Genomic DNA, 25,246 nt, shown 5'->3' on the forward strand with positions numbered 1-25,246 from the left:
GGTTATACCCTCTTGTTGGATTGTTCCCTTTATCATTATGTAGTATCCTTCTGTGTCTCTTACTATAGCCTGGGTTTTAAAGTCTATTTTGTTGGATATAAGTATTGCTTCCCCAGTGCTTTTTTCCTCTTTCCATTTGCATGAAATATCTTTTTCCATATCTTCTAGTCTGTAAGTATCTTTCAAGATGAGGTAGGTCTCTTAGAGACAGCATATATATGAATCTTATTTTCTTATCCATTCAGCTACCTTATCTTTTTGTTGGAGAATTTAATCCATTTACATTTAAGGTGATTATTGATAGATATGTATTTATTACCATTTTATTTTTAAACTATTTTCCTCTATTTTCTTCTTCTTCTTAAAGCAAGCCCTTTAACATTTGTTGTAGTACTAGTTTGGTATTAACAAACTCCTTTAGCTCTTTTGGGGGGAAGCTCCTTATTTCTTCTTGAATTTGAAATGATAGCCTTGCTGGTTATCATTTCAAGTAGTCTTGGTTTGTAGGTCCTTGCTTTCATCACCTTGAGTATTTCATTCCAAACCTTTCTTACCTTAAATGTCTCTTGAGAAATCATATGATATCTAATTGGAGCTCCCGTATATGTAATTCCCTGCTTTGCTCATGAGGCTTTTAGGATTCTCTCCTTGTCTTTTAAGCTTGCCATTTTAATTATGATGTATTTTTGGCATAGTCCTGTTTGGGTCCATCTTGTTTGGGACTCTCTGCACTTCCTGGATTTGTATGTCTTTTTTTTTTTTTTTCATCACACCAGGGAAGTTTTTAGTCATTATTTCTTCAAATAAATTCTTGATCCCCTGCTCACTCTTTTCTTCTTTTGGTAGTCCCATGACGTAGATGTTGTTATGCTTCATGTTGTCCTAAAGTTTTCTTAAGAGTTCTTCATTCTTTTAAATTCTTTTTGTTGCTCTGCTCAGGAATTTTCTACCTTGTCTTCTAGACCAGTGATTCGATCCCCTGCTTCATCTAACCTACTGCTTATTCCTTCTAGTGTATTATTTATTTTAGATACTGTGATTTTTAGTTTTGACTAGTCATTTTTTATTGTTTCTGGTGTCTTTTTCATGCTGTTGAGTATCCTTATAATCCTTACTCTAAACTCTATCTAATAAATTGCTTGCCTCCATTTCATTCAGTTCTTCTGGAGGGTTCTCTTGTTCTTTCATTTGGGGCCTGTTTCTGTCTTCCATTTTGGCTGTTTGTTTTTTGTTTCTATGTATTAGGTAGACCCACAAAGACTCTGGTGTAGACCTATGTCAGATGCTGAATGTAACTGGCCCTGGGCAACCTGTTTGGATCTATCAGTGACCTAGAGTGTGTGGGTCCCTCTGCTGTGCCTGTTGGTGTGCAGAAAGAACAGGATGCACAGCATGGCTGGCTTTTACCAGCACTTGGCCCAGCTAGTTTCAGAGCTTCAAGAGATCTGCTTTAGTTGTTAAACTTAATCACTGAGATAACCTCCAGGTACATTCCTCAGCACCCCAGCTTAAGCACCATAGGGTAGGTGGAGTAATTCCTATGCGCAGGGCTTCTACTTCCTCTCAGGCTGATGTCACTTGGAGAGGAGTGCTCTGCCTGAGAAACGTGGCCTCTGCAGTACAGGGGATGATTCAGCACAGGGATCCTGGCAGGTGTTTCTTCAGTTCTCTCCCCAGAGCCACCATCCCCAGACTCTCCTCACATGTCTCTAGTTCATTCTGCCCTCCCTCTGCAAGAGTCCAGGTTAAGAGGCTGCAAATAGAATTTTGTGTGTTGGTCCTCTGATAGTCTCCAGCCATTGATCCCTGGTAAACAAAAACTCCACAGCTTTTCATAGCTGTAGGTTATCTGGGTTCCTTTTCTGACAATGTTGCTATAGGCTGGGGAGCCCAGCTTGGGGTTTGGACTCAAAACTTCTCAGGGGGAACCTGCTAGCCACTTAAATATCCTTCCAGAACTTCAGCTGCTCTCTGTAGGAGCCCAGCCATCCCTTTTGCTCCTCCTCCACTTTTCCTACCAGTGTCGTTGTGGTGAACTGGTTTCTTCTGTCTGTCCTTGGTTATAAGGCTTCTCTCCAGCTATGGTTCAGCTGGTTATTCAGAATGATTTCTCTACAATTTAGTTGTTTTTCCAGTTTGGTCCTGGGAAGAGGTTTGTGCAACTTCCACTTAATACTCTGCCATCTTGGATTTCCAGACACCTTTTCTGAAACTATTTGACAATGTAGCAACCTTTCAAATATAGGAAATAACCTGGCAACCTAGAACTCTCCAGGTAACACATCTTTGAAAAAATGAGGTGAAATTAAGACTTTTTTAAACAAAGGTGAGATAATTCACAGCCAGCAGAATTGCACTGTAAAATATACTAAAGGGGTTTTTCAGGTAAAAGGAAAATAGTATCAGGTGATAGTTGGATCCTCACAAAACTATAAAGAACACCAGAAATGTGTTCCAAAAAAGTTATCTTCCAATTAAAAAAACTCACAGGGGTGTCCGACCTGCAGCCTGTGGGGCCACATACATCCCAGATGGCTATGAATGCAACCCAACAGAAAATCATAAACTTACTTAAAACATTATGACATTTTTTTGTGATTGTGTCACAATGTATTTGACATGTGGCCTATGACAACTCTTTTTCCAGTGTGGTTCAGAGATGCCAAAAGGTTGGAAACCCCTGTGATAATTATTTAAAACAAAAAGAAAGTATTGTGGAGCTTCTAACATAGGTAGAAGTTAAATGTACAACAACAATAATACAAAGGATGAGAAGGGGAAATGAAAATGTACAATTATGAAGTTTGTACAACGTACATGAAGTTGTGTAATATTAAGTAAAGATAGACTGCGATACCACAACAAGTGAGGTAAAACAGTTTTGTTCTCCCCTGGCTGGTGTAGCTCAGTGGATTGAGTGCGGGCTGTGAACCAGTGTCGCAAGTTTGATTCCCAGTCAGGGCACATGCCTGGGTTGCGGGCCATGACCCCCAGCAACCGCACATTGATGTTTCTCTCTCTCTCTCTCTTTCTCCCTCCCTTCCCTCTCTAAAAATAATAAATAAAATCTTTAAAAAAAACACAAAACCAAAAACAAAAACAAAAACCAGTTTTGTTCTCCATAGATTATCAGTAAACGTTTATGTACAGTTTTTGCACATGACATTTCAGGGTTCAATGCCTTTGCACATGCTGCTTCCTAAGTCAGGAATGCCATCAACTCTTGTTTACCAAATGAATGTCTACCCTTCCCTCTGCAAGTTTCTAAAATTTTTATCCCATTTCTCTGGTTTCTCTTTTTCATCACTCACTTAATCCTCCCTGTTCCGAGAGAACTTCATAAATACTGCAACTAGCACATATTTCATTTTGTTATAAATTGTTATATATAAATAACATATGCCTATTAGCTCTCAAAGGTAGGACATGTCTTTCTTATTTATTTCTATATATTCCCAGTAACTAGCACGGTGCCCATGCTTCGTGTAGAAAGCATTCCTTTAAACAGTCCTTGAAGGGTTTTATACCAAAACTTCTTATTCTTGCTTCTGCCTGTTCCAGACTACTCTAAGTCACTTGCAGAATCTCCTCTCACCCCTACCTTGGTGAGAGTCATAAGAGAGATGAGTAGCCTGGTAAGCATCTGTACATGGGCAAGGATCTTTTTACAATTTTTTTAAACTTCAAGGTTAATTAAAATGCACAGTAAAGCTTACTTCTGCCATTAATTCTAATGGGGCATGAGTATCACTATTTGGGTTACTGTCTTCATTATCTTCATCACTTGTGTCATCTTCACCATCATCATCTGTTGATTCGGACAGTTTATCATCTATATCCTGAAGGCAATATTCATTATTTTTCCCATGGTTTGCAATGACTTCATCTTTGCCCACTTCACCTAAAACAAAGTACAAAATTAATCAATAAATGTTTACAAGTTCAGAAATTTTCAATTGTTACTCCTAATTTATAATGTAACTAGTGTACATGTTTCCTATATGGCTTCCTGTTCTGGAGTTTTGTTTTTCATGACTAAACAGCACTGATTTCCATTTTCAAAAAAAAGGTAATAAAACTGTCAGGTGAAAGAGGAAACAACACAAACCAATATCATTGGGCTAATATTAATGTTGTTGGGTGCTTGAAATTTTAATAAATGTAAAAGTCTTACTTATAATTTCAAGAAAAAAAATTAATGCTATTCTATCTCTAGAAATATATTTCGTAAATTGTTCTTATAGGAAGGTAAATACAAAATAAAGAGCTTAGAGAGCAAAAGACTGGAGAGGCTAAGAAGTGAATAATCCTTCTTATGTCATGTCACTCTTGAATATTTGAGAATAAAGTTCTTTCTCTCTCAATACACACACACGCAAATTAGGAAGAAATACACGTGGAGTACTGTAAATATAACATTAATGATTTTCAAGTCACAGTACCTATGACTAAACATAGATGATGAAAAAGGAAAATTAGCCCTGGCTGGCGTAGCTCAGTGGATTGAGCACCGGCTGTGAACCAGGCTTCGCAGGTTCGATTCCCAGTCAGGGCACATGCCTAGGTTGCAGGCCATGGCTCCCAGCAACCCCACATTGATGTTTCTCTCTCTTTCTCTCTCTCCCTTCCCTCTCTAAAAATAAATAAATAAAATCTAAAAAAAGAAAAATTAAGCAATACTGACAGACTACCCATTCAGTACCTAGCATTAGCTGAGTCCCAGGAGCACAAAAACGAATAGTCCTTGATCTCAGAGTACTTGCAACTCTAACTGGGGAGTCATAAACAAAATGGATAATTATAAAACAGTATAGAAAGGCAGTGATGAAGATGTGTTTTAGGTAAACAGGAGAGCAAAGGAGGGCTGTACCCAGTCTGGGGAGTGGTCAGAAACTGTCCAGTCTGAGTGGATCAGTTTTTCCAGGGAGAGGGGACACCATGGGCCAATGAAGAAGCAAGAATATGTGTGGACTATAGCACTTTGATGCTGCTTTAGGGTTAAGGCTGAAACTGAAATGGTGACAGATGTGGCTTGAAGTGTAGGTAGGAGCTAGATGAATAAGTCTTGTGGGCTGGAAGCCTTGGGGTTTATCTTAAGAATGAAGGAGCTACTAATGAAAGATTTTATGTAAGAAAACAAGTATGATCAATTTTGCATTTCTGAAGAAAACCCTGGAGAGTAGGGTGAAAAGTGTATTTGAGGGGAGACAAAAAAAGAGTAAGGGGAGAGATAGTTCTCTTTTAAATATCCAGGTGGGAGAGATGATAAGGCATTGGTAAAACAGAGATGAAGAAGTGATAGAAAAATATTTAAGAGGTATAATCTCCATGGTACAACCTATTAGAACATTTTCCAAACTTCAATGATTCTTATGCCTTCTTCATCCATTTTGCCATATGAGTGCTACTTATACTAATTATTTAATATTTTTATTTGAATCTACTTTTTTTAACATACAAATTTTGTCAGATCATAAATACCATCCTCCATGAAACTGATGGATATATTAAAAATAAAATAATAATCACAACACATTAAATGCCATTGCTCTTCTGAACGCTGTATATATTAACTCATATTTAATTCTCTCTACATCCCAAAGAGGTATGTTTTGCTTTTATTCCATTCATAGAAGAAATGGAGGGACAGAGAGGTTATAACCTGCCCAACTTCCCACTGCTAATTAAGTGGTACATCCATTGGGAGTCAGTTTGGCTCCCGAGTCCATATTCTTTACCACATCTTATATGATTTTTTTCTACGTATCAAAATATACTATTAAAGTAATCATTTAAAAAGTTTACCACGTTTCCTAAACTCATCTCTTTGGGAAACACTACTGAATGAGCTTATAGAACTCCCTTGGCCCCACGGATCTCTCTCTCAGCTTGAAACTAACTTGTGCTACACCATCCTTTTCTTGTAAGATTTTGAGTATCAAGGAAGTTTTGAAGGATACCTTCTTTCATGGGAGTGTGCCAGGAGCTACTCTAAATAATGCAGAAACACCTGGGTTAGAAGAAAATGAGCAAATCCAGGAGAGCTCTAGAGAAAACAATGTTAAAAGAACACAGACCAAAAGAATTAAAAAATTGGTAAAACTCTTCAACCTAAAGCAAATTCATGACTCTAAAAAAAAAACTGCTACCCTGAAAAGGGATACCAAGTCCTTTCCAGGATAGGATGGTTGGACTATGTGAGCCATCTACCTGCTCCTGTTTCCTTTAGAGTCTCCATCAGCTCACAGCTGCTCACTCTCTGATCTTCCAGTGTGGACCCAGCCTATTCACTGGATCATCACACTGAGGTCATCAGGGGAAGGGCTGTACGTGATGTCACAGAAACTGCTAATTCACAAACACAGAGCTTCATGAGAGATTTCCTGATCCCTAGATCTAAGGCAGTCCTCTCCCAGGTGCCTTTATTAATGTTATAACACCTATCACAACCAATATTGTATTGCTTTTTTGTTTGCATTTATTTTATATTATTTGTTTATTTATTTATAATAGTTGGTTGTCTATCTCCCACTAGAATGTGAATGTCATAAGGGCAAGGACCTTGCACATTTGCTAACTATTGTATCCAGTGCCTGGCACTCAGTAAACTGCTGTTGAATGAATGGGACTTGTTAACGTTTTCATTAGGTATTTTAATTCATTCTAAAATTTAATGCTCTATCATTATCATTTCATGTAATTTTTTCCCCACGGGTCCTACACCTGACTGCATATCAGAATTATCTGGTATGAATTAGAAAAAGTACCGATTCCCATGATCCTCTCCAGATCTACAGAGTTGTTAAAAATCCCAAAGGCTCTGGTGAAAGAGGGCTGAATTAGAAGCAACAATTAAATGAACAAACAAAAAACCAAACAAAACCAGGAGTTATTACCTGTGCTTTCTTTTAAGAAGGAAGATGGCCATAGCTTAGATTGTAGATTTGTTTCTGTATCTTTTTTTTCAATACACTTTGAAGACACTCTATTTTCAGTATTCTTTAAAGAGACCTTATTTTCAATATTTTTTGAAGAGACTTCCTTCCTAAATGTTAAAATTGATAGTCAAAAAATACTTTCCTAGGTCACAATTCTGTTTAAGGTACATGCACATTTAATATTAACATACAGTATAATACACCAACAATAAGCTAAATAGCTAAACTGTAGTATCTTCTTTGTGGCAAAACATTAAAAAGAATTTTCACTGGCGATTAAAATTCTATCCCTGTCTGGCATTTGTCATTGTATTGTGATTCTTAGAATCTTTCAGGGTTCTTTAACACAGAGGATATAAGCAATCAATTCTATGAATGTCTTTGGCACATCATTGTGACATATATAATAGAATAAAAGAATATGAGAAATACTAGCCTTTTTTTTTAAGTTTGTAAATCAATTCTCACCATTGTTAAATGCTTCACTTCTGGAGAGTGCAACACTAATATTAACCTTTGGTCTATTGACTTCCATTTGTCAAAGTGAAGTTATTTATGGTAATAATGCCAACCATCTTTTTAAAAATAGTAACTAGTATACTCTAAAAGATCTGTTATTTAAATACAGTTACAATTAAGGAAAGATTCAAATTTTTTACTTTATGTAATACCCGTTGGAAATGGAAGATATTTAATTTAGTATCTGCTGAGGTTAGAGTTAGTCAAGTTAGATATCTCACTGGCACATATTTATGCTAGAGGGTTTTAGGATTAAGCACTGGGCATATTTATGAAATGCCCCCAAATGTCTACTGGAATTAAACAAGTCTTTCAGGAAGTTTGTATTTTAAACTCTGTTTTAAAGTGATTTATAAATTTGTCAAACATGGGCCTAAAAATTAATTAAAATTTACTTTTCTAAGAATGTGTTAGCTCCATTTATAGAAAGTTGTGTTGCTGACATAAAAAGTTTGCTGGCCATCCTTGGTCTTCGTCCAAAGAGGCATTTATTTAAAGTGTAAAAGTGAAAAAAAAATAACTTCTCATTCATTTTAAAAAAGATAAAACATATGCTTATATAATAACATACAGACAAAATTTTTCCAGCCTCAGAGTATTAAGTGCTGTGGGGCCGCTTCAGCAACCCCCCCCCCGCCCCACATCTTTAGGTATATATGCTCAAAAAGTTGACCAAAGCACCTAACAAACCAAAGGTCCAAGATCCATAGAATTTTGTCCAGCATTAAAGATATATTTTACCTTTACTACTGAAAAGTTTGTTAATTAAGTGCAGTTTGTTGGGTGGACAAACTCTTTCCCACATGGATCTATGGGGAAAACGATAAATGTGAGTTTTGTGTGCACAGCAGTGTGAAACTCATGGTTTATAAAATCCTTGTGTCTTGGACTAGAATGAAGAACCAATCAGAAAATTAAGGCAAAGAACTGGTGGGAGAAGGAAACTTCTAGTTTTCCCATAACCCAAGGTTAATAGGACCTTTTGGCAAATTCCACTTCCAGCCAGACTATGGAGCCTGGACTATAAGGGAGTAAAACGTGGAATGTGAAGCTAATTGAGAAAATTCATCAACTTTGCAGGTCACACTAGTCCCACAACAAAGGTCCCCCATGATTTTCTATTTTCTTACTTGATCATTTTTTCCAGGAATGGCCCTGTTTGCCTCAAACTATGGGTAAAGTACCAATGCCACACACAACAATGAAGCTTTTTGGCTACACGAACCACCCACTTCAAACATCCAAACCACACCCAAACTCTTCTCTGCAAGCAAATTAAAGGGAACATGATCACCTTACCCTTCCAAAAAGTAGTTTGATAAGAAGATGCTATTATTAATGAGATCAGGAGAAAAAGTAGGCACTACACTTTTCTATTTTGGCCCATGCTGCTCTTGATTTATCTCTGAGATATAACTACCTCAGTATATATATATATATATATATATATATATATAGAGAGAGAGAGAGAGAGAGAGAGAGAGAGAGAGAGAGAGAGAGAGAGTGTGTGTGTCTCAATCAATCAACAGAGAATTTATTTTTTATGGTTGTATATAATATTTAGTCTGCAATAAATAAATTCTCATCATTGATCTGTTATATATTAGTCTCCCTTTAATATAAAGATAAGTATTTAATAAATAATTTACAACAAAGCCAAGGTGGATTCTAATTTTAATTTTTAGGTTTGACAGTGTAAAATTAAAACACAGAGTCTGACACAATATAACACCCCTTTTTTATTACAAAATCATCAGCATGTAACTCCATAACATAACAGTGTGACACTCAAGCATACCATATATTTTAGCTGAAATGTTCAAATTCAAACTATATTTTTAATATTTATTTTTAAAATATTTTATTGATTACGTTATTATAGTTGTCCCATGTTTTCCCCCTTTATAACTCTCTGCCCTGCTCCACCCCTCCCACCAGCATTCCCCTCTCCTTTAATTCATGTCCATGGGTCATACATAGAAGTTCTTTTGTCAATTTTCTATACTATTCTTAACCTCCCCCTGTCTATTTTGTACCATTTATGCTTTTTATCCCTGTACCTTTTTCTTCACTCTCCCTCCTCTACCTCCCCGCTGATAACCTTCCATGTGATCTCCATTTCTGTGATTCTGTTCCTGCTCTAGTTGTTTGCTTAGTTTTTATTTTTATTTCTTAGGTTCAGTTGTTGATAATTGTAGGTTTGTTGTCATTTTACTGTTTATAATTTTTGACCATCATCTTTTTCTCAGATAAGTCCCTCTAACAATTCATTGCTAAGGGCTTGGTGATAATGAGCTCCTTTAACCTGACCTTATCTAGGAAGCACTTTATCTGCCCTTCCATTCTAAATGATGGCTTTGCTGGATAGAGTAATCTTGGATGTAGGTCCTCGCCTTTCATGATTTTGAATACTTCTTTCCAACCCCTTCTTGCCTGCAAGGTTTCTTTGGAAAAATCAGCTCATAGTCCTATGGGGACTCTTTTGTAGGTAACTGTCTCCTTGTCTCTTGCTGCTTTTAAGATTCTCTCCTTATCTTTAAGCTTGGGTAATGTAATTATGATGTGCCTTGGTGTGTGCTTCCTTGGGTCTAACTTCTTTGGGACTCTCTGAGCTTCCAGGACTTCCTGGGAGTCTATTTCCTTTGCCAGATTAGGGAAGTTCTCCTGCATTATTTTTTTCAAATGATTTTTCAATTTCTTGCTCTTCCTCTTCTCCTTCTGGCACCCCTAGAATTCAGATGTTGGAACGTTTAATGTTGTCCCAGAGGTTCCTCAGCCTCTCCTCATTTTTTGAATTCTTGTTTCTTCATTCTGTTCTGGTTGAATGTTTATTTCTTCCTTTTGTTTCAAATTATTGATTTGAGTACCAGTTTCCTTCCCTTCACTGTTGGTTCCCTATCTATTTTTCTTTATTTCACTTTTCATACCCTTCACTTTTCCCTCTATTTTGCAACCACTCTCAACCATTTCTGTGAGCACCCTGATTGCAAGTGTTTTGAACTCTGCATCTGGTAGGTTGTCTATCTCCTCATCGCTTAGTTGTTTTTCTGGAGTTCTGACCTGTTCTTTCATTTGGGACATATTTCTTTGTCTTGTCACAACTGCTATGTTATAAGGGGCGGAGTCTTAGGTATTTACCATGGCAGGGCAACCCAAGTCACTGCATTGTGGTGCTGTATGGGGGAGGGGTTCGAGAGGGAACAATGCTACCTGTTTAGCTCTTGGCCAGCTCTCAGTCACTTCCCCCATTATCCACAAGCAAATTGGGCCCTTCTGATGCTGATTCCCAGGTGGGTGGGATTGTGTACATTCTAGTACCCTGTGGATCTCTCCAAAAAACTCTCTGGTGAGACTTGGAGTTTCTCCTGCCACCACAACCCCCACAGGTCTTTACCACCAGAGGATCTGAGGCTTTATTTCGCCACACTGGAACCGTGGGTTGTATGGTCTGTCTCACTCCTCAGTTGCTCCTCCTGGTTTATCCGCATGCAAATGTGGGACTAGGTGGTCCGCCAGGTGCTGCCTCACCCACCCAGCTGCTGCCTTGACTCCCCTCTGCTCCACCCTGCCTGCCCATGTCCACCCTTCTTACCAGTCTGAATGAATGTTTCTTCTTTAACTCCTTAGTTTTAAGACTTTCCTACAGTTTGATTTCCTGGCAGGTCTGGTTATTTTTTGCTTTTAAATTTGTTTTTGTCCTTCTTTTGGTTGTGCAAGGAGGCAAAGTGCATCGACCTATGACCATATCATTATACCCATAATATTACCCTACCAACCTCACTCAAACAGGCGTTACTTCTGTCAGACCCTGTATATGTTGCTTTAGGTGAAAATTTTCCTACCCAGTAATATTCACAATAAGCCAAAATAATATTAATTTCAGTAGAATTCCACCAGAAGAATACCTATCAACTTGTCAATAATTTATCTCTATGAATATGTTTTATGATCAACTTTCAAAATGTAATTTTCATGGAAGAAATGCTAGAATTACTTTTCAGGTGGTAGGAGATGATCATATCAGGAAGGGCTTTGATGAATTATCATGATCAGTGCCTTAAACAAACCATGTACTTAATATATACCTAAATTTAAACTGAACTATAATTCTTTTTAACACTAATTTCTTCAACTACTTGGGGTGATTATGAATTTTCCTTATTTAGTAGTAACAAATCATCACATAGTAAATAAAGAATCTGTTTATAAATATTCATTTAAAGAGATACTCTGAAAGAAATTAGCAAGCATCAAAGGGAAATAGAAATGAACAATGAAAATTTTATAAGTAAAATACAGAACACTTGGTGTTGAAGCATTTAAAAGTAGAAGTCAGTATTACCCATCTCTACATTTTTATTAAAGTTCATTTTTCATTTTAAATGTCCTTTTATCTAGTAACAATTGCTTTGGCTGAAGCAAAAGCTAAAGTGCTAATCCATGCATTTCTAGCCTTTCAAATTTAATTGGGTGACAAATGATTGCACTATCTAGTTCTAATTGCTTAGAAGGATGTGATAGATCAGTTGCACAACCAGAGACATTTTCTTACTCTGACATGGTTTCATTTGGTTTAATCACCACTTTTTCTGAAAGAGAAGAAAAAAACCCCTCAGTATTTTGTCAATGGTGATGCTCATAACAGAAATTCCTGACTGGCAAATATTTAGGCAATTTTTGAATGACAGACAACATAATAAAGGATTTAATTGCTAAATCTTTCAACCACACTCATCCACCCCGGCATACTATCTTCTTCATATTTAGGACAAAATGGTATTCAAACATATTCTTTTTAAGTAATAAATCATTTACCCTTTGGATCAAACACTAGCAGTTTGCCATTCTGAATATAGTTTTGTGCCTAAAATAGAAGCAGAAATAAAAACTAGCATTATTGCTATTATTTTCATGTAAGGTATTTGAAATAACTTACACATAGTCTTTATATGAACATTTCTGTTATTGAGGTTTAAAGGTAATTTTATCCTAAAGTAATTATTCAAAACTATATAAATTGATGGTAAGATAACTATAAGTGTCCTAAAAAAGTTTATGTACTCTTACCTTTACAACATCTGTCTTTTCTAGATAATTTCTGCAAAAAAACAAAATATGTACTTCATAAGTCTTTAAACACTTATATAAATTTAGAATATAAATAAAGTAGAATGCAGAGCTTGTCTTGTCAGTAGAGTATTAAGTATGTGCTTTGTTTTTGTATTTGGTAGCATTATTTCCATCCTAACTGAAAAACCTCAATCTTTTGGATTATGAAATTAGGTTTAAAAGAAGTCTAGAGAAATTAACCCCTTCTCCCCATTTTACCTTGGAGTCTATGTAAAATTAACTATAGGAATAAGCATGTTGGAAAAGTGATGTACAACTTCCAGCCAAGATGGAGGTGTAGGTAGAAATGCTTTACTTCCTTGTACAGCCAAAAGAAGGATAACAACCAATTAACAAAAAAACCCAACCAGAACTGCCAGAAAATCAAACTGCACGGAACTCTGACAACCAAGGAATTAAAGAAACATTCATGTAGACTGACAGCATCACAATGCAGCAAAGAGGATTGCTCCGCTCAGGTGAATAACTAAGGCTCCACCCCTTACAATGTAACAGCTGTGACAAGACAAAGAAATATGTCCCAAATGAAAGAACAGGTCAGAACTCCAGAAAAACAACTAAGCGATGAGGAGATAGACAACCTACCAGATGCAGAGTTCAAAACACTTGCAATCAGGGTGCTCACAGAAATGGTTGAGAGTGGTTGCAAAATAGAGGGAAAAGTGAAGGGTATGAAAAGTGAAATAAAGAAAAATAGATAGGGAACCAACAGTGAAGGGAAGGAAACTGGTACTCAAATCAATAATTTGAAACAAAAGGAAGAAATAAACATTCAACCAGAACAGAATGAAGAAACAAGAATTCAAAAAATGAGGAGAGGCTGAGGAACCTCTGGGACAACATTAAACGTTCCAACATCTGAATTCTAGGGGTGCCAGAAGGAGAAGAGGAAGAGCAAGAAATTGAAAAATCATTTGAAAAAATAATGCAGGAGAACTTCCCTAATCTGGCAAAGGAAATAGACTCCCAGGAAGTCCTGGAAGCTCAGAGAGTCCCAAAGAAGTTAGACCCAAGGAAGCACACACCAAGGCACATCATAATTACATTACCCAAGCTTAAAGATAAGGAGAGAATCTTAAAAGCAGCAAGAGACAAGGAGACAGTTACCTACAAAAGAGTCCCCATAGGACTATGAGCTGATTTTTTCCAAAGAAACCTTGCAGGCAAGAAGGGGTTGGAAAGAAGTATTCAAAATCATGAAAGGCGAGGACCTACATCCAAGATTACTCTATCCAGCAAAGCCATCATTTAGAATGGAAGGGCAGATAAAGTGCTTCCTAGATAAGGTCAGGTTAAAGGAGCTCATTATCACCAAGCCCTTAGCAATGAATTGTTAGAGGGACTTATCTGAGAAAAAAGATGATGGTCAAAAATTATAAACAGTAAAATGACAACAAACCTACAACTATCAACAACTGAACTTAAGAAATAAAAATAAAAACTAAGCAAACAACTAGAGCAGGAACAGAATCACAGAAATGGAGATCACATGGAGGGTTATCTTTGGGAGGGGGAGGAGGGATAATTGGGAGAAAGGTACAGGGAATAAGAAGCATAATAGGTAAACATAAAATAGACAGGGGGAGGTTAAGAATAGTGTAGGAAATGGAGAAGCCAAGGAACTTATATATATAACCCATGGACATGAACCATGGGGGGAGGGAATGCTTGAGTGTGAGGGGATGGCAGAGGGGGATAAAGAGGAGAAAAAAATTGGGACAACTGTAATAGTATAATCAATAAAATATACTATTATTTAAAAAAAAATTTTAAAAGAAAAACAAGCGATGTATCAAGTTAGCTCCCCACTCTGTTACTATTTTGGTTTTATACAACTTGGTCTCTAAATCTAGACCCAAATCAGTCGACAGCAGGTTAAGGAATCACTTTTCCTACTGAGCTAACCATAAAAATCATAAATTTGATGTGGCTCATGTTTACACCACCTTTTTTCTTTCCCACTTCAACAAAACAAGATGTAAGCCAAAGTATATCACACACTCCAGATCATCCATGTTATGAAAAATGCCTTTATAGAGTGCATATAAGCCAGAATAAGAGACAGTATTTTTAATAAAATATTATTTCAACAAACACATTTAGAAATTAACCTCCAGACACATCTAAGAATATAATTCTTACCTTAAAAATGCCCTTACGTGTTTATTAATACTTATTAGTTAAATGTTTTCTCTGTGAACTTTTACCTTTCCTAAGCTACCCCCTAATGGACTGATTTTCCTAGAAGTTAGCACTTTATATATTTGCTTAAATTTCATTCTAATTGCAAGGGGAAAAATCAGCTCATAAGGTTTTTAATGTATGAGAGAGGCCACACTTAAACTTTCCACAGGTAAGGATTTACTTGTCCCTACATCCCAAGCCAATAATAACTTTTCAAATTATTATTAGTAATACGTACCTAGGGATTTCTGGAAAACAAAACTTAGGGCCAAATCTGTGGGCAATAAAAGAGAACCTTCATTATTTTGTATTAAGTTTTTCTCTTTTTAAATCCGGCTCCCTCACATTGATCTGCACTCCTGAATAAGCAGTAGCATGTAAACTTTTGCCTCAGGCTTTGTTTCTTGAGCAACCCTAACCAAGCCAGACATTATGTATGTTATTATTATTTTATTTTTAAAAATATGTTTATTGATTTTAGAGAGAGGGAGATGTTGAGAGAGCAGGTGAGAGAGAATCAGAAACACTGATGTGAGAGAGAAACACAGATTGGTTGCCGCCCATAAGTGCCCCGACCGGGGAATGAACCACAAGCTACGTATGTGCCCTGACTGGTAATCAAACCCCAAGTCCTTCGGTGTACAGGACGATGCTGTAACAAATTGAGCCACACCAGCATGGGCTGTATATTATTAACTTGATTATCCCTCTGAGAAGTTCACAGAGAGCTAAAGTCCATCAGAAAAGCAAGGCATCATTTTAGGAAAAACAGTAGAAGACCAAACTCAAGAATAAATGACTTTACTCCTAATTCTCTAGGGCAGTAGACAGAGCTCAGAAGCTAAAAACAATGCAAAAATGAACCAAATAAGGCCCTGAACAAAGAAATCTCGGATGACCTCTCTGGAGAAACACTTCCACTCCATGGATTTCCACAATCCTGTATGCTGCCATAAGACTTCCTGGGTAGGCATCTCCTTAGGTTTAGCGCCCTCCTCTCCTTGCTAGCTCTAGGATCTTTATGGATTGCTAGTCCACCCTTTTCCTCGAAGAAACATCAGTGCATATAATTCCTATTCCATTTCACCTGGTAATAGAAAAACCTAGGGCAGATCCTAGCTCCTGATGGAAACATAGGCTCTGCTAGGTCTGACTATTATTACCTAAGAAGTGTCCATTTAATCTCCTTACTTAAAATGGAATCCCTATGAGGCAGTGCAGAGTAACACTGAAGAGTTGGGGCTCTTGAGTGACAGAGACTGGATTCACATCCCAGTAAGCATGGGTTAGTTACTTATTTTCTCTAGGCCTCAGCTCTTCCAACTGTAAAACAGGGATCACAATGGTGTCAACCTCACTGGATCATTGTAAGGATTATATAGGATGATCTGGGTAAAGTGTTTAGCACAGTGCATGGCACACAGAAAGGACACTGTAGAAACGATCTAAAAAACTGGGAAGATGTTCTATGGGGCTGATTAAGATTGCTTAGGGAAACAAAAAGGAAGCTTTATTGTGATTGAGACAAGCAAATTAGCTTTGAAGACTTAATGAATTAGTTTAAAAATCACACAAGCGTAAAAGTAATGATACTTGTTTAGAAAGATCTTTTGACTCCAGGAAAAAAGCAGAGTAATTGAGAACACAGATAAAGGTAAAGCAGTGGCTGACAGGCTGAGCAGAATGAGGTACAGCCACTGTATAGGCAATATGCACTTTCTCAAATACCCATCAATATGCAAACCATCTCTGAAAGGGAATGCTTTCAGGTAAGAAATAATAACACTGGCTGACTCTGGGGATGGCTGAAGGACTAGGGTGGGAGGTTTTTACTTTATGAGCATTTGTACCTCTGAAACTTTGAACAAAATTGTATTATCTATTTTTAAAAATATAATTTAAATTTTGCAACATCATTTGTATCTCTATGTTTACCCATCTCTTACAAGCATGTGAGCTATATGTTGGCCAGGTGCTGCTTCAATTCTCTCCTCCACCCAGTGGCACCTGTTCAAATTGGGGTCATGGTATCCAGAAAGAACAGCACACAGGTGCACACCTTGTATATTCATTACTATTGATTATGGTTAATGTTAACATCACAACATTCATTTAGTAAGCCTTTTGAGTTTCTACCAAGCGCACCCAGACGCTCAAAAGCATCTGGCTTTTAGAATATGGGTGGACTCTCCTTATGACTTTCAACAGTCCCAGTGGTAATGGGAACAACAGTGATGATAGTTCTCAATTTTCAAGTAATATTCAAAGTCTGTTTGACACAAACATTTGATGAGCACCTGCTATATATCATATATCCCTGTGATAAACCCTGGGGATACAAGAGAAGCTCATAATTCTATAAGTACTGCATGCTAACCAATTGCGCCACTGGAGATCTGAGTTCATAATTTTAGAGGGGAAAGAGGTACTAAGTCCCTATATATGGGACACACCAAGCATCACAGTTCTGTATTAAATCTTTTCCTCTAAAAAGCTCCAATGTATGTTTCTACACTACCCAGACAGGATCAATCAAATCGCTTCTTTTAAGCTCATGGACTGGACATAACCAAGGAGAGTCTAAAGGCAGTGGAGACAGAACTGGAGATAGAGAAGGAGAAAGTTTATAATCACCTGAGCTGTCCCTGAACAACTTGCCAGTTCCAGAATCAAGCTTGATGCCTCTTCTCCAGGTTTGCCATATTATTCCAGGTTAAATTTCTACAAGTATCTCTATAATAAGTTATTGTCTATTGATAACTCCTTTTTCCTAATGTGGTTAAAAGATCCAGCCCACCTGAACACAAGAGTACTACTGTCCAAAAGTAGCAGCCACAGCAATTCATAAGCTAACACAGTGACTGGACAAAGGGGTGAGCCTGTGTACAAGCTAAGCCCATCACAACCTTCCTCTGAGACTTCTCTGAGTGGAATTATCATAGAGTTTGAAGAATATGAGTCTAGGATGGAGGTGTAGGTGAAAAAGGTCACCTCCTCACACAAGCTCAGCAAAAATTACAACTAAATTACAAAACAACTATCACCCAGAATCATCCGAAAACCAAGTTCTATGGAAGTCCGACAACCAAGGAATTAAAGTCACATTCATCAAGACAGGCAGGAGGGGTGGAGAGCTGGGGATGTGGAACCGGTGGTCCCACCCCCATGTGTGGTAGATGAAAGTTGGGAGGGATCAAGGAATTGCAGCCCCATACCAGACTACCCAGGCCAGTGTTCCAGTGCCAGGAAGCTGAGTCTCCATAACTTCTGGGTGTAAAAATCAGTGGGGGTTGCAGTGGCAGAATACTCTGTGGGATTCCCAGGTGTCACCTCTTAAAAGGCCTGCAACAGTCTTAGGATTTACATAGACTCACTCCCTGTGGGCTCTAACACCAGGGCAGTAGCTAGAAGGGCACCAGTAGCATACGAGAAGAAACAGAAGGGTCTAGCATCAGGGTGAGTGCTGGGGGATAGCTGTCTCCAGGATAAAACTCCAGAGGCCAGGCAGTGACCACTGTCCCCTTTCTGAGCCCTCCCCCACACAGAGCCACTGAGTGTGACATCATATCTGAGACTCCATCAACCTGGTTCAAACGGGTTGCCTGCCCTGGAGATTACTTAAGGCTCTGCCCCATCCAGCTTACAAGTGCTCTGTTCTATAACAGGCCATGCTACTAAGACAGGGAGTCAAGGCAGCTCTACCTAATACATAGAAACACAGGGAGGCTGCCAAAATGAGGAGACAAAGAAGCATGGCCCAAATGAAAGAACAGAACAAAACTTCAGAAAAAGAACTAAACAAAATAGAGATAAGCGATCTATCAGAGGCAGAGTCCAAAACACTGGTATTAGGACGCTCAAGGAACTCACCAGATATTTCAGCGGCATAAAAAAGATCCAGGCAGAAATGTAGGTTACATTATGTGAACTAAAGAAAAATTTACAGGGAATCAATGGTGGAGCAGATGAAGCTGAGAATTAAATTGATGATTTGGAACACAAGGAAGACTACAAACAATCAGAAGAACAAGAAGAGAAAAGAATCCAAAAAACCAAGGATAGGCTAAGGAGCCTCTGGGACAACTTCAAATGTACCAACATTCAAATCATAGGGGTGCCAGAAGAAGAGAAAGAGCAAGAAATAAAAAACTTATTTGAAAAAATAATAAAAGAAAACTTCCCTAATTTGGTGAAGGAAATAAATATAGAAGTCCAGGAAACACGAAGTCCCAAACAAGATAGACACAAAGCAGACCACAACAAGACACATCATAATTAAAATGTCGAAGGTTAAAAATAAAGAGAGAAACAAAGGCAGCAAAAGCAAAGCAGATAGTTACCCATAAGACTATTAGCTGATATCTCAAAAGAAACTTTGCAGGCTAAATGGGACTGGCAAGAAGTATTCAAAGTGATGAAAAGCAAAGACCTACAACCTGGATAACTCTATCCAGCAAAACTATCATTTAGAACTGAAGGTGAGGTAATGTTTCCCAGACAAGGTAAAGCTAAAGGAATTTCATCATCACTAAGCCATTATTATATGAAATATAATAATGGGGACTTATTTAAGAAAAAGACCAAAACTATGAACATTAAAATGGCAATAAATTCACAACTATCAACAATTGAATCTAAAAAACAAACTAGCAAACAAGCAGAACAGGAATAGAATCATAAATATGGAGATCAGTTAGAGGGTTATCAGTTGAAAGGGGGATGAGGGAAGATGGGGGGCAGATGTAGGGATTAAGAAGTACAAATCAGTAGTTACAGAACAGACAGGGGAATGTTAAGGACAGTATAGGAAACAGAGTAGCCAAAGAACTTATATGCATGACCCATGGCCATGAACTAAGGAGGGGATCGTTGGAGGGAATGCTGGGTACTGGATGGAGGGGGCAAAAGGGGAAAAACTGGGACAATTGTAAAAATATAATAAATAAAAATAAAATGTATTTTTAAAAAACGAATATGAGTCTAGAGCTTCCAGTAATTATGGTTCTAGCCTTTGGGGAAAAAAAGTGGCCTGAGAGTGAAGCAGAATATACAAAAGAATCAGGGATGAGAGATGAGAGATAAGAGAGAGAAAGAGAGAGGCAGAGGCAGACGAGACAGATGATGTTTGAGTCCTGTCTTCCAGCTCAATCTCTGCCTTTGTGATGAGCCAATTAACTTCTCTTTTTGCTAAAATAAACTGGAGTTGATTTTTGACATTTCAAGCCAAATGAGACCTTGATAAATATGATTTCTACTCCTTAAAACCAAAAGAGGCTAACATACCTGATACCCTGTAATAAGAGCTATGTATTAGAATTAAGATGGCCTGAGGGAGCACAGTGAAAAGTGGTGAATTCTATGTGCTATCAGAAGAAAGACTGAATCAGGCTTCATGATGAAGCTGACATTTACTTAACCAAGTCAAGACTAATAGTCAGTCAACAAACAGGGAAGAGAAGTCCAGTATTATATTAGAGAATGGCAATAAGTGAAATCGGAATGTATGTGGAAGCAAATTTTAAAAGTCAATTACCAGGTGCTAAGGATTTTTGGCTTTAATCAGTAAGTGATGGAAAGCAAACCAAGTCTCTGAAATTTTGTGGAGGGTAACCCTGACATAGAATGTAAGAGCTCATTTCTAAAAGGTAGGTCTTGGTTCTTGTCTTTTTAGCTATATTAGTGTAGACTTGTTTTCAAGTTACAGGCACCATACTCTAGTTAGTTTAGGCCACAGGTGGCAAACACAAGGCCCATGGGCGGAATCCGGCCCTCCACCTTGTTTTATCCCGCCCAGCACCTTGTTTCTACCAGGCAGCAGTGCAGAACTCTCGATTAACAGTTAAGGAATAGTTATATTTATACAATCCTAAAGTTACATGCGGCCCTTTTAAGGTAACTGCAAGGCTGATGTGGTCATCGGTGAAAATCAGTTTGATACCCCTGGTTTAGGCAAAAAAAATCAAAAAGGGTTGGCTCACAGAATTCAAGAGTTGAATACCCAGGCTGTGCGGAATTCAAGACACAGTGGATACAGCTGTGTTCAAGCAGGGAGAGGGGGTGGGGTTGGCACTTTCCCTTGTTCATTTCAGCTTCTCCCTGCACATAGGCCTTACTCTCTCTCACTGCAGACAGGTTTTCTACACATGGTACAAAACTCCCGGCAATGCTTGAGTTATATGCGATGTAATGCCAGCCTTTAAGGAAAAGTTGACTCTCAAAAATCAAAAACCCCAGTCTAGGGCCTAATTAGTTTAGATAAGTGGGGCTTTTTGTTTGTTTTTGTTTTTGGCTATAAGAACAGATAAACTCAAGTCAACTTTAAAAAAAATCTCTAGTATCCAGTGCACTCCATGCCATAATCTGGTGCTCAATAAATATGTGTTGAATGAATGGACTGGGAAGGAAAAAACCGAGAAAGCAAAGGCAAAGACCATATAAACTAGAGCTTCACTGTCCAATATGGTAACCACTAGCCACAAGTGGCTCAAGGACACTTAAAATATTTTCAATATGAGATACGCACACTGGACAATAAAGACTCAGTAGCGAAAAGAGAATGTAAAATATCTTGTACCTTCCATTCAAGTAAGTGTTCACTAACCAGCAGTTTTTAGAGCCAAATGGGTTTTACTTGGATTCTACAGGTTTCAAATAGAAACTTTTATAAAATGAGTCACCAACATTTAAAATCAGATTTCACAAAATTCTTAAGTTTTTCTTATAATATTGGAACACATTTTTTTCTTCACTTACACAATTATTTTATCCTTTTGTGCTATTTGCTTTTATAAGCTATCTTGTATTCTAACGGGTGAAGGATGAATTACTAAATATCCAGCTATACACTCAGGCCCTACAGTTGTGGTGAGGAGAGATGGAGCGGACTAAGCACCATCTCCATCAGAGAGGAAGATAATGGGGAAACATGAAGGAACATGGGGACAATATTTCATTGCACAGTTAAATGTGTATAAAATGACTTCAGTGATCATCTATCACTTACATTCTTATTTAAAAGTAGCCACATATAAACTTTGTATATTTCCTTCACAGCATAAGATAGTGACCAGACTCTCAAGTCAGATTGCCTATGTTCAAATCCCAGCAAATCATGACTTTGAACAAATTCCTTAACCTCTCTATGATTCACTTTCCTTAACTGTAAAATGATTATAAAAATACCACCTATCTCATAGAGTTATTGTGAGGGTTAATATAAATAACTAATAAGCAATAATAGCAGCACCTATCTTCTACTATTATAATTATTACAACTCCTCCTCTTCCTATTAGTATTGTTGTTATTACCTACAGCCTAGCAGGGAAAGTGCTGAAGGTAAACTCTGACTTAAGGAGACCAGATCTAAATGCACAATGAGATTGGATGGGGCACAGGAAGAGGAAAAAAACTGGAGGTTTAGTTCCAAGGTGGTAGTAGGAAGCTCTGGAATTCTGGAGTGGGCAGTGGAATTCCTACGAAGGCACTGGAATTCAGCTCTGGTAAACTCTTAATACTTAAAGAGCTGTGTTGTTGTTTTCCTGAGATTAAAAGAAAAAACTTCAATTAGCAAAAAATTAAAATTAAAAAATTAACACTCATTTGGGGAACACTGTATTTGGTTCTCAGAATGAAACAAATAAAAAAAATTTTGTCTTTTTCAGATCTATCTTTTTTTTAAACTAACCACGTGAATTTTTTTTATGATTTTATTTATTTATTTTTAGAGAGGGAAGGGAGGGAGAAAGAGAGAAACATCAATGTGCGGTTGCTGAGGGCCATGGCCTGCAACCCAGGCATGTGCCCTGACTGGGAATCGAACCTGCGATGCTTTGATTTGCAGCCCCGGCTCAATCCACGGAGCTATGCCAGCCAGGGCCAGATTTATCTTTAAAAAAATAACTTCCGGGGTCTCTTGGGGTAAGAACGATTCAGTTCACCTATGCCCTCTAGAAAGTCAAAGGACAAGTTTATAATTATGCCATGAGTTAGTTTAAATGCTACTAAAGCAGGGTAAAGTCGTCTCAATACCACACTATGAATTTAGAAATCTCAGGTCATCTCAAGGCTGAAGACTGAACTTTACAAGTGATCCGTTGTCCAAGCCCCTCATTTTATGAAAGGATGAAAATAAAACCCGCAGAGGTTAAATCATTTGTCCAAATTCCACCGCAATTTTTTATGGCTGAGCAAATTGTGTCAAGCAGGAGTGTCCAACTTTTTGGTGTCCGTGGGCCACACATTAAATACTTTGTGAAATGTAATCACAAAAAAATCTCAATGTTTTAAGTAAATTTAAGATTTTGTGTTGGGCCGCATTCATAGCCATGCTGGGCTGCATTTGGCCCTGCGGCCCAGGGTTGGACACCCCTGGTAGAGAGTAACGACTAACTACAGCCAAAGAATGCTTGCTCCCATTGGCCATTAAGCTGTTTCGAAAAAAGAAAAAAAGAAGAAGAAAAGGAAAGAAAAAGAAAAATGTTAAAGTGGAGGGAGTGGGAGAAGGACCGAGAGAAGTGGCAGAAGCCCTCGGATGGAACGCGGCAATTTTCACTTGAGGGGGAGCCGAGAGGAGGAGTTGACACGTGGGAATCGTTGGTTGGAGCCTGTGGCCTGTCTAGCCCCTCAGAACTGCTCCGTTATCACGCAAACATGCAGACACTAATTTCCTTTCTTCATGCCCAACTACACCCAAAGGAGGAAACCAAGTGCGAGGTGCACCTCCAGCCACGAGGATCCTACCTTCTCTCTTGCTATCTCGGCAGCCGCGAGGCCCTAGAGCCCAAACCTGGAGGGTCCAGAGAAGTCTCCGGGTTCAGGCGTTGGGCCTGGGTGGTCCGAGGTGAGAGATGAGTCTGGCTGCACGCAGGGATGGGGAGGGGGAGACCCGCAGTCGCCGCGGCCCCTCTTACCCGCTTGTGGCCTTCTCACATGGATCATCTGAAAGGCACTTTGCGAAGGCCAGGCGTTTAGCTGGCGTTTCCGTCGGCTTTCTGTGCAAGGAGTGTCGCCATGGAGACGATACCGCTTGCTGCTGAAGCTCGCGGAGCCGCGGAGGTAGGCGGCGGAAGGGGCGGGGCTGAGGTGGAGCGAGCTCTGGGAACTGGGGAGGGGCGTGGAGGGGGCGGGCCAAGCCTGGGGAGCGGTGGAGGGCGCTAGACGGAGGGGGCGGGGCGGGGCTGGCTAGGGAACGGCCTGAGAACTGAGCCTGAGGGGGCGGGGCGGGGAGAGCTCGGGTTTGAGCTGAGGACCTGGGCGACAGAGGGGCAGGGGCGGAGTAAGCTCGCAGACTCTCAGCGGGTTCCTGGCGCGAGACCCGGTTCCGAGAGAGCCCCGCGGTTCTAGAGGTCTCGTGGCGCAGCGAATTGGGTGCATAGGCCTTCGGACGCAGGTCTGCACGCGCACGGGTTGCTTTGAGAAGAACAGAAGGGAGGGGGATTGAAATACCTTTGTCCATACCTGGTCCAGTTCTTGGCGGGGAGAGAGAAAAGGGTAGGGTGGCCTCGTTAGTGTTTTAAACTTGTTAGTGACAGGAGAAGCCTTAATTTGGGAGAGAGGGTTGTTCCTGGATGTGAATGAACAAATGTCCCCTGAAGGACTTGGTCCCTCAACCTGAGGTCGCCCTAAAAAGATTATAGGTTTCTTGCGAAATCTCTGGATGCCAGTTTCCCCAGAAATTAGATTGGAGGAATTAGAACCAGGGACTCTGCCACGAGCCCGAGCCAAGTCCCGGGTGAAATCGACATTGGCCAGTGGAAGGTTATACTGCTTAAATCACTGTTTTGGTCACAGAAGGGGGTGGGGAAGAATAACTATTAGAAAATTCTAACTGTCAAGCTTGGCTTCTAGGAAGGAATTGGCTATTTTTCTTCACTTGGTTGGGGGAAGTTACTAGGATCGATTTGTTGCTAGGCAACGTGTTTCGAAGGAAGTGGGGTTTGTTGGAATCAAATCTGGATTCGATTTCATTGAGTAGCCCTGATATGAGTTATAATTGCTATTTAACCTTTGGGCTTAGGTACCTGCTGGGAATACGTACCTTGGTAGACGGTTGTGGGCTTCAAATGACACGAAATGTATAAAGCTCTGACACGTAGAAGATGCTTACTAAGTGGCAATTTTTAATTTATTATTAATACTATTATTAAAATAGAACCAGTTGGACCATTTCAGGAGCCAAAAGTATGCAAAGATTCTTGCTATTTAAATTTTTTTTAATTTTTATATTTTTAATTGAGTAGGGAGAGAGAGAGAGAAACAGAAACATGGATGTGTTGTGTCCTGACCAGGGATCAAATCCTCAACCTTGGTGTTTCCCATTGACACTAACCAACTGAGCTGCCTTGCTAAGGCTCAGTTATTTTTACATTTTCTTAGTCATCTCCCCACATTCACTCTAAATCTCCTTGGAACCTTGATGGAAGGAAGAAGGCAAAGGAATAAAGCGGAAATGGAAGTTTTGTAAAGAACTCAATGA

At 38.9% G+C, this 25,246-nt stretch overlaps 1 protein-coding gene across 1 annotated transcript in view; it reads right to left on the minus strand.

Moving 5' to 3' along the window:
- ERICH2 (glutamate rich 2) overlaps window positions 1–24,226 on the minus strand; it is a 38,361-nt gene extending 14,135 nt beyond the window's left edge. The window contains exons 1-7 of the mRNA XM_045834796.1: window positions 23,682–24,226; window positions 15,010–15,045; window positions 12,525–12,555; window positions 12,273–12,321; window positions 12,010–12,046; window positions 6,897–7,045; window positions 3,717–3,901 (exon numbers count right to left, since the gene is read on the minus strand). Coding sequence (XP_045690752.1) covers window positions 3,717–3,901; window positions 6,897–7,045; window positions 12,010–12,046; window positions 12,273–12,321; window positions 12,525–12,555; window positions 15,010–15,045; window positions 23,682–24,226 — 1,032 coding nt within the window. The remainder of the gene's footprint in view (window positions 1–3,716; window positions 3,902–6,896; window positions 7,046–12,009; window positions 12,047–12,272; window positions 12,322–12,524; window positions 12,556–15,009; window positions 15,046–23,681) is intronic.
- Between the last annotated feature and the right edge of the window lie 1,020 nt (window positions 24,227–25,246).

Source organism: Phyllostomus hastatus, unplaced genomic scaffold (genome assembly GCF_019186645.2).
Source record: "Phyllostomus hastatus isolate PE091 unplaced genomic scaffold, TTU_PhHast_1.1 phas_contig_1, whole genome shotgun sequence".
NCBI lineage: Eukaryota > Metazoa > Chordata > Mammalia > Chiroptera > Phyllostomidae > Phyllostomus > Phyllostomus hastatus.